Source organism: Cebidichthys violaceus, unplaced genomic scaffold (genome assembly GCF_023349555.1).
Source record: "Cebidichthys violaceus isolate CVI_PGR_0920_01 unplaced genomic scaffold, fCebVio1.0.p SCAF_65, whole genome shotgun sequence".
NCBI classification, from domain to species: Eukaryota; Metazoa; Chordata; class Actinopteri; order Perciformes; family Stichaeidae; genus Cebidichthys; species Cebidichthys violaceus.
The window spans coordinates 328,987-343,308 of record NW_027176872.1 but is presented as its reverse complement, the minus strand read 5'-3'; the positions used below and the strand labels follow the sequence as shown (position 1 = coordinate 343,308).

General features: G+C 42.7%; 1 protein-coding gene across 1 annotated transcript in view; it reads right to left on the bottom strand.

The window, feature by feature from the left end:
* Positions 1-14,322, bottom strand: part of osbpl10b (oxysterol binding protein-like 10b) — a 64,267-nt gene that overhangs the window by 26,057 nt on the left and 23,888 nt on the right. The window contains exon 6 of the mRNA XM_068734616.1: positions 12,303-12,415. Within this exon, the coding sequence (XP_068590717.1) occupies positions 12,303-12,415 (113 nt within the window). The remainder of the gene's footprint in view (positions 1-12,302; positions 12,416-14,322) is intronic.

Genomic DNA, 14,322 nt, shown 5'->3' with positions numbered 1-14,322 from the left:
ACGGGTGGTTGACTGTAGCACAGGCCCCATATCAATTATATCCAACAGCCCCAGCCCCCATAGTGGTGTATTACCTACCGCCTCCACAGTGCAGAGGGAGAGGATGCCAGAAAGGGGGGTATGGAAGACCCAGAGGTAGAGATGACTGCTACAATTGCGGGCAGAGAGGACATTGGGCAAGAAACTGCCCACGTAGCAGCGAAGGAATGCAGTCCAGTGCGCCATTGTGTTGCGCTCCATCCCCACCCAAATATCAGCAGTACCCAGAGGCAGGTCCATCAGGAACATCTGCATCTCCCCTCAAAATCAATAGATGCTCATTCTGTCACTAGGACTATGGGACGATGCTGGCCAACAAGGTCAGTACTGAAGAGATCCAGAAGAATTTCAGTTAGAAAAATTAGAATAATTTAGAACTATAGTTATACTATTTAGATTTTTGGCTGAAAACGGTAATAAAACTATCCGACCAAATTGTAATGAGAGGTATTCCTCTCTTCCATGATTATCTTTATGCTCAGGACAATCTGACCTGGACTGACTGGAACTGACTACTCTACTGTCGACTTTGACACTTGGACTACCTGAACTTGACACACCGTCCACAATACCTTGAGACTAAGAGACGGTTACATGACATTAGCTATGACTCAGAAACATGGGGGAAACAGAGACCTGTTTCCTCTACTATATTTACTAACATTACTAATGAAACAATGTATCACTATAACCCTAACATTCTTTTTTCCATCTCCTGCAGATGAAGCTGCGTAATGTGTCGTTTCTTTTGAACAGGTCACACTGAGATCGGACCTCACAGACACCACTGAAAACACAGAGGCTTTCTGACATCATCCAACAAACCCATTTCTCACCACCGTCTCGTGGCTGACTTGCTGGAAGCCAGACCCCTCCCTAAAACTGTATGTGATATGATATGAAATGTGACGCTCATACTGATGCTTTTGATCCCGTTTCTATAGGAAATGCTGCAGCTGAGGCCGCAACTAAGCAGGCAATTTTTAGATTACTCTTTTCAGCTCAATAAAATTATTAGGTGTGCCTACAGAAATATTCCTCACATAAAGTATTCAATTATTGCAGACATTGACTATCCCTGCAGAGAGAAAGTGTTGTACCACATCTGGTACAGTTTAAAGAAATTAAGTATGAATGAACTTAGATAATTGTTACATGATCTTTTCCATAGTTATGTTAAATTAGCTTACAGCAGAGATAGCGTGGCAAAGGGGGGATAGGTAATGTGTAATTTGGTTGTAGAGATAGATCCACTTTTAGTATATATGTTATCCACATTTTGTATTAGTATTTAGATTAGTATTTCTAATGACATTAGATGTGATTTAGCAGAAATAGACATAGTTTGGATCTGCCTGTAGTACTTTCATTCCAAACAACACAGCCTCTGATGGATCAGTGACCAAAGCTCTGGCTGGATTGACAGCACTCAGCCAAGAGCTAGGAGAGAACTCTTCACCAGCATTTTTGTCAATTTTAATCTTTCTTTGTGTTGTCGCCACAGTCCTGATCCTCTGTGGATGCTGTTGCATCCCTTGCATCCGTGGACTCCTACAGAGGTTAAGTGGTACTACGCTTAGTCAGACAAACATACAGGGCAAGCAGTTACGTGTAGATGAGGATGGACTTGAACTATTGTTGGATATGTCTGTTTAGTTAGGGAAAAGTACCCTCGGACTATTAAGTGAAATAAAGGCCTCGACGGTTCAGATACCTATGCAAGCTTTTTACGAAGGGGGATTACTTTTCCAGGGATTTGGTAAACTCACTGTAAACAGCGAGTTAGGGGGGAATTGTGAAGAATTTAAAGTTAAAAAGCAATGTTAGTGTGTTTAATAAGCACACCTAGTGGTGGATATAATGTTATAACATGTTTATTTGAAGAAGTGTTAAATCACAAAAGTATAATAATTTTATGTATTAAACTGTAAAATATAGTTACTGAATGTTTTGAGGGAAAGAGAGAGACCTTTGAGACAGGCTTTTCAGATCCAAAAACAACTGTATTGTAATGAGATGAGTTTGGAGAGCTGGCTTCAGGAATGTGAGGTGTGAACAGTGGGGGAAGGAGATGTATTGATCAAGCAGAAATGTTGATAAATACAGCCCTAAGGAAGCGTGGGGGTCGGGTAAACGCAGTTTTACGAGGAGGACGACAGGTCGGACCAGCGGACACTATTCAGACATTATCCGGATCACTTAGACCAATGGAGAGCATTGTCAGAGTACAGGAGGAGACAATCGGATTTCAGCCAATCACATAGCTGATAATGGACTTTTGAAAGTAAACTACTGACTTTCGGGTATAAAAACATTGTTCGGAGAGACGTAATTCAGTTCTTCATGGCGATCCTCTTTTACAGCAAACTGGCGTTTGTCGGCCTGTTGGGGAGGGGAGTGTTTGAACTCGGTTTCGCGAATCCTTACTATCGATAGTGTAATTCAGTTTGTAACTATCTTTTAGCTTCTGTGAATTATTAAATACTTTTTCATTGTAAACCGGATCCAGCTGACTTTTTGGCGTGACTTCGTCGCTCAAACAACATCAGGGCGAGAGGTCCGCGGCCTCCTGCGAGGAGAGGTTAACCACCTTTATACGTGCGGTGAGGTTCGTGGCTGATGAGGCACTGACACTACATAAGTCAAATTTACAAATACATGAACCCAATAGAGTAGCTTATATCACCATTCAATTGGCAGCCTGCACATTGACTACTGGTTGTTTTTCATATCAGCATTATTTACACACACATAGGTAAGGTACATATTTGATTACACCGGGAGCGTGTGTGCCGCGATCTGCCCCACCAATCTGCCCCACCGATCTGCCCCACCGACCTGCCCCACCGACCTGCCCCACCGATCTGCCCCACCGACCTGCCCCACGACCTGCCCCACCAATCTGCGTCGTAATCTGCGCCGCGATCTGCCCCACCAAGAGCGTTTCAGAAGCGGAGCGCTCGCGGGCACATCGTGAGATTCCGCGATAATCTGTGTAACAACCACGGATGTATAAAGAGAACAACAAACACATAAAAGGTTACTTTACCTGTCTGACTTTGAATTGCTGTTGATTTGGTCATATTTCCTTGTTTTTTGAGACATGTTTAAGCTTGGATATACAATATAATCTTACATTTTTGTGGTCAAAGGAAAATATAAGAAGAAGTAAAGTGTAGAAGAAGAGCAACGACAGAACAAGCATAAACCCGACCTGTGGGCTCTCGCACGCCCTCTTCTTTGAGGCAGAGTAGTGTTTGCCTCCCCTCTGTGCTTTTTCACTGCGGTTTCTGTCAGATCAGCAACACTAAATATGTTCTACACACACGTGAAATACATTACCTATTCTATGGAAATAAAGGACATATAATAAAAGTGTCTACAAATATTACAGTGGTGACAAACAATGAGAAAGCAAAAGGCATGCGCTCAACCCAGTTAGTGAGGGATTGCGCAATCTGAGGTGAGGCACAGCTCGTCGCTGCCTCACCTCACGTGTCTCCTCTGTTTGAACAGGACATGCGCAAATTCAGCGATTTTGATTATAAAAATGCTTGAAATGATTGGAATCATACAGAAATTACATTTATAGCACAGATCAGTAGAGACATATTTATTTTATTTTATTTTAGCATTATTTGTTTTTTACTTGTCATGACCGCACATCCCTGCTAGACTGTCATAGTTTGAAGCTTAGGGCCACCGACCTAGCGACGGTATTTGACGAGTCGGGAGTGACGTTGACGACACTCTAACCAAAATGCCCTTCTCAGACTTGGACCGTGACGACAACATGAAACATGAAACATACGAACATTAAAGTTCAGGTGTGAACAGGAAGAAGATGGTGAGCTGTTTCCACGTGCGTTCATGCAACGACTGATAGGGGCATGAAGACCACAATTTACAGGAAACCTACTCACACGGACCAGTATCTTCATTTGAACTCTGAACCAACTCTACCTTTAAAAGCAGGATGAACACACCGTTAGAAGTATCATCAGACTCCCTTGTGTGGCTGGACTGTCTGTCTGTCAATCAAGTCTTCAAAGTCGCAAACCACTCAACAACTTAAGATCTCTCTCGAGTGGTGTGTGATGTCATTATGACATCACATGTCACAGCTTTGGGAAATGGTCTGTCTGTGAAACGGAGACGGAATTAACACAAGAAACATCAATCAACACCGGACAAAACCTGCTTACAGCATCCACTGGGAAAAGGTCAAAGGTCATCGACCAGAGAAAGATCAAGAGACCTTGGGTACATCCCAAATCTCTTGATTGCTTCCACGTTTAACTCACTTGTGTCTTTTTCTTGCGTCTTAGTCCCTCCCACCAGGGCACCAGTGATGCATGAAGAGACGCAAGGAAACCATGCGAGGAGAGAGGAAACGAGGAGACAGGTTTTAAGAGAAATGAGGCGTCCTTTCCTCTGAAACGTCACGTGAAGCAGCGTCTGTTTCTGATCACATCTGGATCAGCTGTCAATTAGTTTTAACAGCTGCAGAGACTTTTGATGGAGTTTGTGTCTGTACACATGATCACTGTGCTAATACAAATAGAGACACAGCTATCATCACTGCCAGGGTAGAGGTGTTTTCTCTCTGTAACCTGTTAACCAAACTGCATTGCGTATTTATACTGTTCTGTGTACTGTTTATAAGCACAGGACCGATTTCTACTGGCAGAATGGATTTGTCTTATTTATGAATTATTTGCATCAGTATGTTTTGAAATTCTGATTGTGACATCATTATCAAATAACCCAGAATATGATTACGGTTTCTCTTGAACACTGGAATAAATTAATTAGGCTCAATGTTTCGGGGGAAATTGAGACGAGATGAATCATCAAACGAGACACTCAGGAATGATCAGCCTCACGTGACTTAAAGGAAATGACGATAAATGATGTAAAAAGTGTTTAGTCTTGTCAGGATTGGGTTTTGGCCCCTGTTGTTCCTGTGTCTGTGTAGCTCCGCCCCTGGTCTCCTCCCAGCTCCCTCCTGTGTCTGAGTGCGTTTCCTGATTGCCCTCATTCACTACACCTGTGCCCAATCACCTGCCCCTTGGTTTCCCTCTGCCAACCCCTCTCATATAAACTCCCCTGCTTCCCTGTTCTGGTTGTCGGATCGTTTTTGTTGCTTCCCCATGTGTGCTCCATGTTCCAGCATTTGTCCTTCCCCGAGTGTGCTTTGTGTTCTGGTATTTTGTCCTCGTGTTTGTTTCTATGTTTTGTGACTTTGCCTATTCTACAGTTTTTGGATTTTTGCTCGCTCCCTGTTGGAGTCGCTTTAAGTTCTTGGTTCTTACATTTTTTGTGCAAGTAAAATAACCTTGCCTTCCACCTCGTCTCCAGTGTCTGCGCTTGAGTCTTTGCTCTACCCCTGCACCACACCACATGACAAGTCTCTCCAACTCTCTCTGATTTTAATTGTATCCATAATACAAGTTATTGAGGGAAATAACAGATCACGAAAAGACAATTCTTTCTAATAAATGAAGAAAGTTGTTTGTGGTCATTTTGTTCAGACCTACAATGGACATATATTTAAACCAGATAGTGAATCAGAAAACTAATCAAATTGAAGACTTGAGTTTAATCTCCGATTATGAAACTCCAGTGACGTTGAAAAAAATCAGATCAGTCCTAACGGCTGCAGCGTCTAATAAAATAACTGATGAACAATGAGGGGGCGTGTCAAGTGTTAAAACACTTCCTGGAGGGCTGCTCTCGTCCTCGATCTTCGCTCCTCAGAGCAGATATAAGAGCTTTGGGACGGCCGTCAATATGGTGACGCAGAACAACTTCCGGTTCAAGCGAGGATCGAGGTAATGACAAATGAGAGACATGGGATGTACCCCATCTTTGAGCAGAGACAGGAGTTGCAACCTCCTCCTCATCCACAACCACATGACAGATATTCCATATGACACCTGAGCCAACTGGAGGTCCAGGAAAAAGCTCCAGGAAAAGAAAAAAAGAAATTACTTCCATCATCACATACGTGTGTATGATGATGGAAGTAATAAGTGTAATAAGTGTCTAAGTGTATCAGTAGCATGGCACTGAATCCAAGTTGATCAGAAAATGAATTAGTGAGCCAGTAGACGGCCTGGCAGCATGAAGGGAATGGATTCTATGTGATGTCAATCAGAGATGATGAGGGAGGTCCAGAGAAATGAACCAGCTGTCACTCGGCAGAGACAGCGGCAACAAACAAAGGACCATGGAAAATTAACTGGATGGACTGTTAAAACTGTGCCGTAAATTGTGGCACTTTAGATCTGGAGAACATTTATGGATTTAACAAACTAGCAGCCGGTCATGGTCTCGTCTTGCTAGTGGTAATGCCATGACATTTTTTTAACAGTAGTTATTTGTGTCAGTGGTCTTTGCTGTATCTTTGCCAGCCATTTTTACAGTTCTGATCAGTGTTTCTACTGTTAGGTGTCCATACAACTCATTTTCACTCCCAATTCGTCAAATGAAGACGCACCGTCGGCTAGCGTCTGTATGAGAGGTGGCCATTATTGGACTGTGTTATTGTGACTGTGTGGTAGAGACGCCGTATACGGAGCATGACAATGAGCATATGTCCTCTTTAACACAGACAGACAGTAGAAATAAAACAGATAGATACCAAAGGAGAAAGAGGAGTAAAAAAAGAAGCAGAGAAGCATAACAGACATCAATCCTTCACTAAGGCCATCTCTGGTCCAAGGACTAAGATTGATGGCACTCATTACAGGAGAGAGGGCGAGGTAGGCAGAAAGAGAAGAAGAAAGAGAGGAAAAACAAACAGAATTCCTAACTGAGGGGAGCTGAAGGGTCACAGAGAGAGAACATCACAGGACCTCGAGCTGTACAAATTGGATCGAGGATCGGTGTTCGAAGTGGGCCGGCACTCGCTTGTATACAGCACCATCACTCTTATATTTTACTCTTTATTCTGAGAGTTAGAACTACAATACCCAGGATGCACTACGTGATGCAACTTTGCTCACTCTGCTTCCGCTTTTGTCCGCCTGATTTTATCTGTTGGCAAGCGGCAAGAGCGTCCACAGTTTGTTATGTTACGTGAGTAACGTTACAATGATGTTAGCCTGGCTCAAAAGGCTCAAGAGCCAGACAATAACAGAACAGCCTTGTGAGTCAAATCTAGATCAACCAGACAAGGGAACGCATTGCTAGCAACGCAAAGCCTGTTGATGCAGCATACAAAAAGCATCTGCTACCGCTACTGCAGCCAGCTATGACGTTAACAGTCAGTTAAGATGAACTGCCCGACTGTTGGTAAAAGGAGCAAATTATGTTATGTTTTGTGCACAGAACATTTTGTACATATGAAGCTCATTGTCGAAGAGAAAACGCTTGGGGGCAAAGTGTTTAGCACGTCGCTGGCTGCTCAGAAAGAGCAAGGACTGAGAATGTCAACTGAGTGGAGTGGGTGTTTAATATCTTTTGGAACTGACAAAGCTGCCAAATCGCTTGAATAGGCAATCAAAATTAAGGAACACAGGCGTGGCCATCCATTATCAGATATGCTGACTGATGTGAGCATACAACAATTAAATGGCGTAAATGTGGGCTTTGTACTTCGCCAAGATTGATCTATATATATACAGAATTGTATCTGTAGGGGTGTAACGATACACGTATTCGTATTGAACCGTTTGGTACGCGGCTCACGGTTTGTTACACATTACGAACCGAACAATACGTTTGTGGACCTGGAGAAGGCGTATGACCGGGTCCGCCGGGAGATACTGTGGGAGGTGCTGCGGGAGTATGGGGTGAGGGGGCCACTTCTGGGGGCCATCCAATCCCTGTACGCCCAAAGTGAGAGCTGTGTCCGGGTCCAGTAAGTCGGACTTGTTTCCGGTGAGGGTTGGCCTCCGCCAGGGCTGCGCTTTGTCACCAATCCTGTTTGTGGTATTCATGGGCAGGATATCAAGGCGTAGTCGTGGGGAGGAGTGTTTACAGTTCGGTGGGCTGAGGATTTCATCGCTGCTGTTTGCAGATGATGTGGTCCTGATGTCTTCATCGGGCTGTGACCTCCAGCACTGACTGGATCGGTTCGCAGCCGAGTGTGAAGCGGTTGGGATGAGGATCAGCACCTCTAAATCTGAGGCCATGGTTCTCAGCAGGAAACCGGTGGATTGCCCACTCCGGGTAGGGAATGAGTCCTTACCCCAAGTGAAGGAGTTCAAGTACCTCAGGGTCTTGTTCGCGAGTGAGGGAACAATGGAACGTGAGATTCACCGGAGAATCGGAGCAGCTGGGGCGGTATTGCAGTCGCTCTACCGCACCGTTGTGACGAAAAGAGAGCTGAGCCGCGAGGCAAAGCTCTCTATCTACCGGGCAATCTTCGTTCCTACCCTCACCTATGGTCATGTGGACTGGGTCATGACCGAAAGAATTAGATCGCGGGTACAAGCGGCCAAAATGGGTTTCCTCAGGAGGGTGGCTGGCATCTCCCTTAGAGATAGGGTGAGAAGTTCGGTCATCCGTGAGGGACTCGGAGTAGAGCCGCTGCTCCTTTGCGTGGAAAGGAGCCAGTTGAGGTGGTTTGGGCATCTGGTGAGGATGCCACCTGGGCGCCTCCCTAGGGAGGTGTTCCAGGCACGACCAGCTGGGAGGAGACCCCGAGGGAGGCCCAGGACCAGGTGGAGGGACTATATCTCCAAACTGGCCTGGGAGCGCCTCAGGATCCCCCAGTCAGAGCTGGCTGATGTGGCCCGGGAAAGGGAAGTTTGGGGTCCCCTGCTGGAGCTGTTGCCCCCGCGACCCGATCCCGGATAAGCGGTTGAAGATGAGATGAGACAATACGTTTGAATAAGATTAAATTGCTTTTGAAAAATAAAATATAGTTGAAATTGGTGGACCCATTGCGCTCAAACATGGCAACTCACCCAACGTAACGCGATGTCCTTCCCTGATTCGCCACGCTCCAGTCACGTGACCGTTCCCGGATGTTCACAAACGACAAAAGCATTGATTACCGATCGACTTCCAGGTTAATTCAATATGAACAACTGATTACAGGTGTTGTTGACCGTGTTGTCTTTACTAGCAGCTGTTGTTCAGTTAAAGTCTGCATGTCTGCGGAGGAAGCAGCTGTTGATGGAGCGATCAGTGAGCGGCGTGTCCAGCGGAGGTATCAGACCTACGAAGCGGCCGTCTGAAGTAACGGTTAGCGGCTTTAGAGAGGACGGACACAAAACGGAGGACTTTCCTTTTCTTATTAATGTTTATTTTGTTCTGTACAACAAGTTAACAACCATAAACTAAAGGAACAAAACATGGATTGCTCTCCAGTAGGACAGAGACTTCAGCAGAGCTACGAGTGAGAACAGACAACAACGACACCGAGGGAATGAGTGAGAGACGTGTGTTGACCACATTTATAGACCCATAATCTATTAAACCAGGGGTGCCCACACTTTTCCGGCTTGCGAGCTACTTTTAAAATGACCAAGTCGAAAAGATCTACCGACATTAAAAATGCTAAATATCTATTTATTTATATTTATATATATACACTGAGTATACTTTATATTTACAATATATGTTGGCGTACCTTGGATAACTGCATGAATCCTTATGGCACAATACAATTCTGTACATTTTTGGTCATACCTTACTCTGATGACTTGCACTGAATGGAATCAACCAGGGTTGCATAGTCTGGACAGTAGCTGCAGGTAGCCAGCCTCAAGCAGACGGTCTTTGGACTTAATATTCATTATGTGGGAAAAGGCTGACTCACATAAATAAGTAGAGCCGAATAATGCAGTCAGGAAGGTAGCACATTTCCTCATGTTTGGGTACTATACATATACATACATATATATATATATATATACACACACACACACACACACACACACACACACACATATATATGTATATACACATATATATATATACGTATATATATGTATATACACATATATATATACGTATATATATATATACGTATATATATGTATATACACATATATATATACGTATATATATATATACGTATATATATATATATATATATACATATATATATGTATATATATATTTGCCGACAATTATGTTATCGCGCATTAATGCAGTTTTTTTTTAAACTGCCAGCAAATCACCCACCCAAACAAACGGTGGAGGGAGGCTTTGGCAGACTACGTTGGATGCAGCGTGTGGGAGAAGTATCGATAAACAAAAGCAAGACAAGCTAACAAATACCACAGCGAAGTGGATAGATACAAACTGCAGGCCGATTAGTATTGTGGAAGATATCGGTCTGAGGAACGCTCTCAAGTTGCGTTTGCGTCGCATTTGCTGTGAACGCACCTTTAGGATCGCAACAAATGACAGCACGTATGAGCCTCCCTCAAGACGCACCATCACAAGACTACAAAAGCGACGGTGTTACAATGTGCACCAGCTGTTGCTCTCACTGGAGACTACTGGACATCGCTGGGTAACCATAATCACCTCGGAGTTACAGTGCATTATATTGATGAACAGTGGGAGCAGCATTCACATGCTCTGACTGTCATGAAAACAGAAGACAGTAATTTTGCTGAAATGTGCACGGAACATTTTATTCATGTTACACAGCAGTGGAACGTTTCAAATAATCATATCAATAATCAATAATCATAATGTAGGCACAGCTACGGGAGCAATTTTGGGGTTAAGTGTCTTGCTCAAGGACACATCGACATGCGACTAGTGGAGCCGGAGCCGATCCTCTGATTGAAGGATGGCCCTGCTCTCCATTTAACCACAGTCGCCAGACTAAAACGCCTGAAAACGGATATCACGTGACTACTAAGCAACACCTGTAATCAGTTGTCCATGTTAAATTAAACTGGTAGTTGATTGGAAGTCAAGGCTGTTTTTTCCACGTAAGGGTCACGTGATAAGGGTGTGACGAATCAGGGAAGGATACATCGTGACTGCTAAGAACCAATCAAGTAGTGAACACGTGATAGTTTCCAAATGTATGCGTTTACGGCGTCCACACGACAAAGCAACCTCGGAGTTTTCAATCGTATCCGTCCTCGAGAGCGTTTTCAAACGTTTTCGGTGCTTTGAAAACACCGGCGTAGTGTGGACGCTCACTGTAAACGTGGCAAAACATATGTGTTTTCAAATGGAAACGTAGTAGTGTGGACATGGCCAAAAAATAACATGGAAATAAATGACGGTTATTTTTATTTAATTTTTTGCACAGTGGACAATCTTTCAAAGGGAACACCTCTTATCTTGGAGTTTGAGGTGATACTGTCACTGAATATAGCAATAAAATCAAGAATTGTCTTTATTCTTGTTCTACAATTTCACAAATACAACAAACTGTAGTTTTTGTATATATTATATAACTATATATAAAACTTTATAAGCTGTGATATCAAATAGCTTAGAATTGTATTTGGTGGAAAATAGGGCAAAATGGCTCTTTGGATAGTAAAGGTTGCCGAACCCCCGACAGTGACTTCATGAACGAGAGATCTCCTTCATGAGAATGGTACGGACGGACGACCTGAAACCACAGCCACTGGTAACAACACCAGTCCAAAGGAGAAAAAAAAATTAAAACTAAAACTGTGTGTGCTGATTGACCAATGTACCACAATCAGTGGCAACTCTGTGCTGGAGATGGGCTTGACGGCAGCTCTTACCGGCGCTGAGCCATGATGCCAGATAATATATTTTTTGGGCTGCTCAAGTTGGACAGGAGGACAGAAAATTATATCACAAAGACAGTGCTGGCATGTCTTAATAAACATGGGGTAGACAACCACTTTTTAGGGGGAGTGTCGTGTGTCCTTTGCCTCTGATGGAGCATCAGCAATGCTTGACAGAGGAGCATGGGTTGCTATACAGCATTGTGCCAAATACCCACATCGGTTCTTCTGGCACTTTTCAAATCAGAAAAGAGATTCGGCGCTCAATGACACTGGACCTCATCATTTCAAGATTTTCTTTGATAAACTGAACACTTTGCACCATGCCTCGGTTTACACAATAAGCCTTTTGATGAATGCCTTGAGAGTAATGCAAACAATTAGAACAGCATTGTAATTAACTTTGGTCACCGAAGCAAAGTCAATGCATCGTCAAGCAAGAAGAACAGCATATAGAACTGTGGATTTAAAAAAATTGCACAGCTAGTAGAATAATGTTGACACCGTAGTTTGCCATTGCAATTTGCATAATGATCGAGGAGCTGTATGAAAGAGTAATGTGGTTTGGCTTACCTCAAAAGGGTCCTTGTGTGTTTGGGTGGAAGAAGGCCAGGTAGAGGAGGAGAGAGGTGTTTGTGCGCCATTATTCTTCTCAGAAAGAGATCTGGACCATCCAGTGGAACTATCTGGAAGGAAAGGTAAATATCAATAGCATCACCATCAAAATAATTAATAGAAAGTTTTTTTTTCTCCAAATCTTCTCCTCTTGGCAATGAGGCAGCAGCAGGATAGTAAAGCTGAGACTGGGATTCCCAAATTAGAAGCCATTACATTTGTCTCATAACCGGTCGCCTAACCACTCACTCATTGGCAGAAACACATATTGGTGATTATACTATTCTTGGAGTCTTACTAGTGGTGAGGACAAAATGTAGACTTTGGCATTGGATCAGGGGGTTTATTACCTCGGGTGAACTGAAAATGCAAATTTGATGTTTTGTCCTAAGGGTGGTCTGGATAAAAACAAATGTGTTCAAGGTGTAGAAGTTTCACCTTTTGGAGAGCAGGAATATACAAAGTAAATTTGTACAGCTGCCCTTTGCTATTAGGCCATGTTTACACAATCCATTTAAAAGCATTTATTTTGAAGCAGCCCAATCAGGAAATGTTGGGTTTTGATTCAGCAATAACTTAACAGGACTCACAGCGGATCTCAGCTGTGCTCAAAACTATTGTCCCTCCTTTTTTCCCTTTGCTGTCCTCTGGAGAGGAACTCCATTGTGGGAGGAAGATGATGAAGACATACATTTGATACATTTTCCGGATTGTTCCCACATGTTGTCCACACCTCACTGAGATCCTGACATAATGTGAGACAGGCCACCTCGGCATATCTGGCTGATAGGATCCCAATGCAAGCAAGATCTGATCTTGGAGCGTACAGACCGTAAATGCGTCCTGGCATTATCGGATGACAAAAGTCACATTGAAGAGACAAGAGGGACCATGGCTTTAAATATTTCTTGTGCACAACAAGTTGTTACCTTATACTGGTGGTACAGATTGATCCTCTGGGCCCAAAAAAGAACATGGCAAATTTGATGGTACTGTCATGGACCAAAGGTTGGTCAAGAGCACATTTCAACCTGATGGAGGTTCAAGAAAGATTGAGGCTCACAAAAATCCTAAGGAATCATCCTTTGGGGACTTTAGCCCCCTATATTTTAATGACCTTCCAAAAATGTAATACGGCCTGCAAATGCAACCTGATAAATCTCAATGATTTAGTAAAATGTACTGACTGATATTGAAATAACTTTTTAAGTAATGCTAACTTTGCTTTATCAATAACTACGACCAATCAGTAGGAGTATGGGCAGATCCATTTCCCATTGACTGGGATTTTAGTTTAATGCATCTCTACCTGATAAAAACGTACCACTTGCCATCTGTTGTTCAAAGTCTAGAGTTTACAAACATTTCTAAACATAAAGGGTATCCATTTATTTTCACATTAAATGCATCCATAAGTAACAAAATGACAATATGTATGACTTTTTTGCTTATGAGTTTTATACACTTTCAGTAGAAAAAACATTTAAAAGCAGTAAACTTATCCTATGGGGTACTCTGGGACAAAATTTTATTAAATGGGTGTCTGTGATCTAATTTGAGTAAGTTTAAGGGTCCTTGACATTAAGTAGTTTGGGAACCCCTGGGCTAACATGAGAATAATAGTATTATACGTTTGATATACTTGCACACTTTAGATTTCCAAGAAAAAAAAGCATATTGTTTTACATTCGTCAAAATGATTATACCATCATAAGTATGACATTATCATTAAAAATGTTAGTACAATATCAGCCAGGAAATTTGATCACATTATTAGTCAAGTTATTATATTAATTAATGGGTTTTATTAAATTTTTGATCAGGTTAAGTGCAAATTGTATTACATTTTCAGGAGTTACTACATTTCCAATTAAATTATTGGGTTCTACAGTTTCCGTCAGTCGGTCAAGTAGAGACGTCTTGCTTTAACCTAACATTCGGGTTCGTTGAGCAGAAACCAACTAATATTTCCATCATT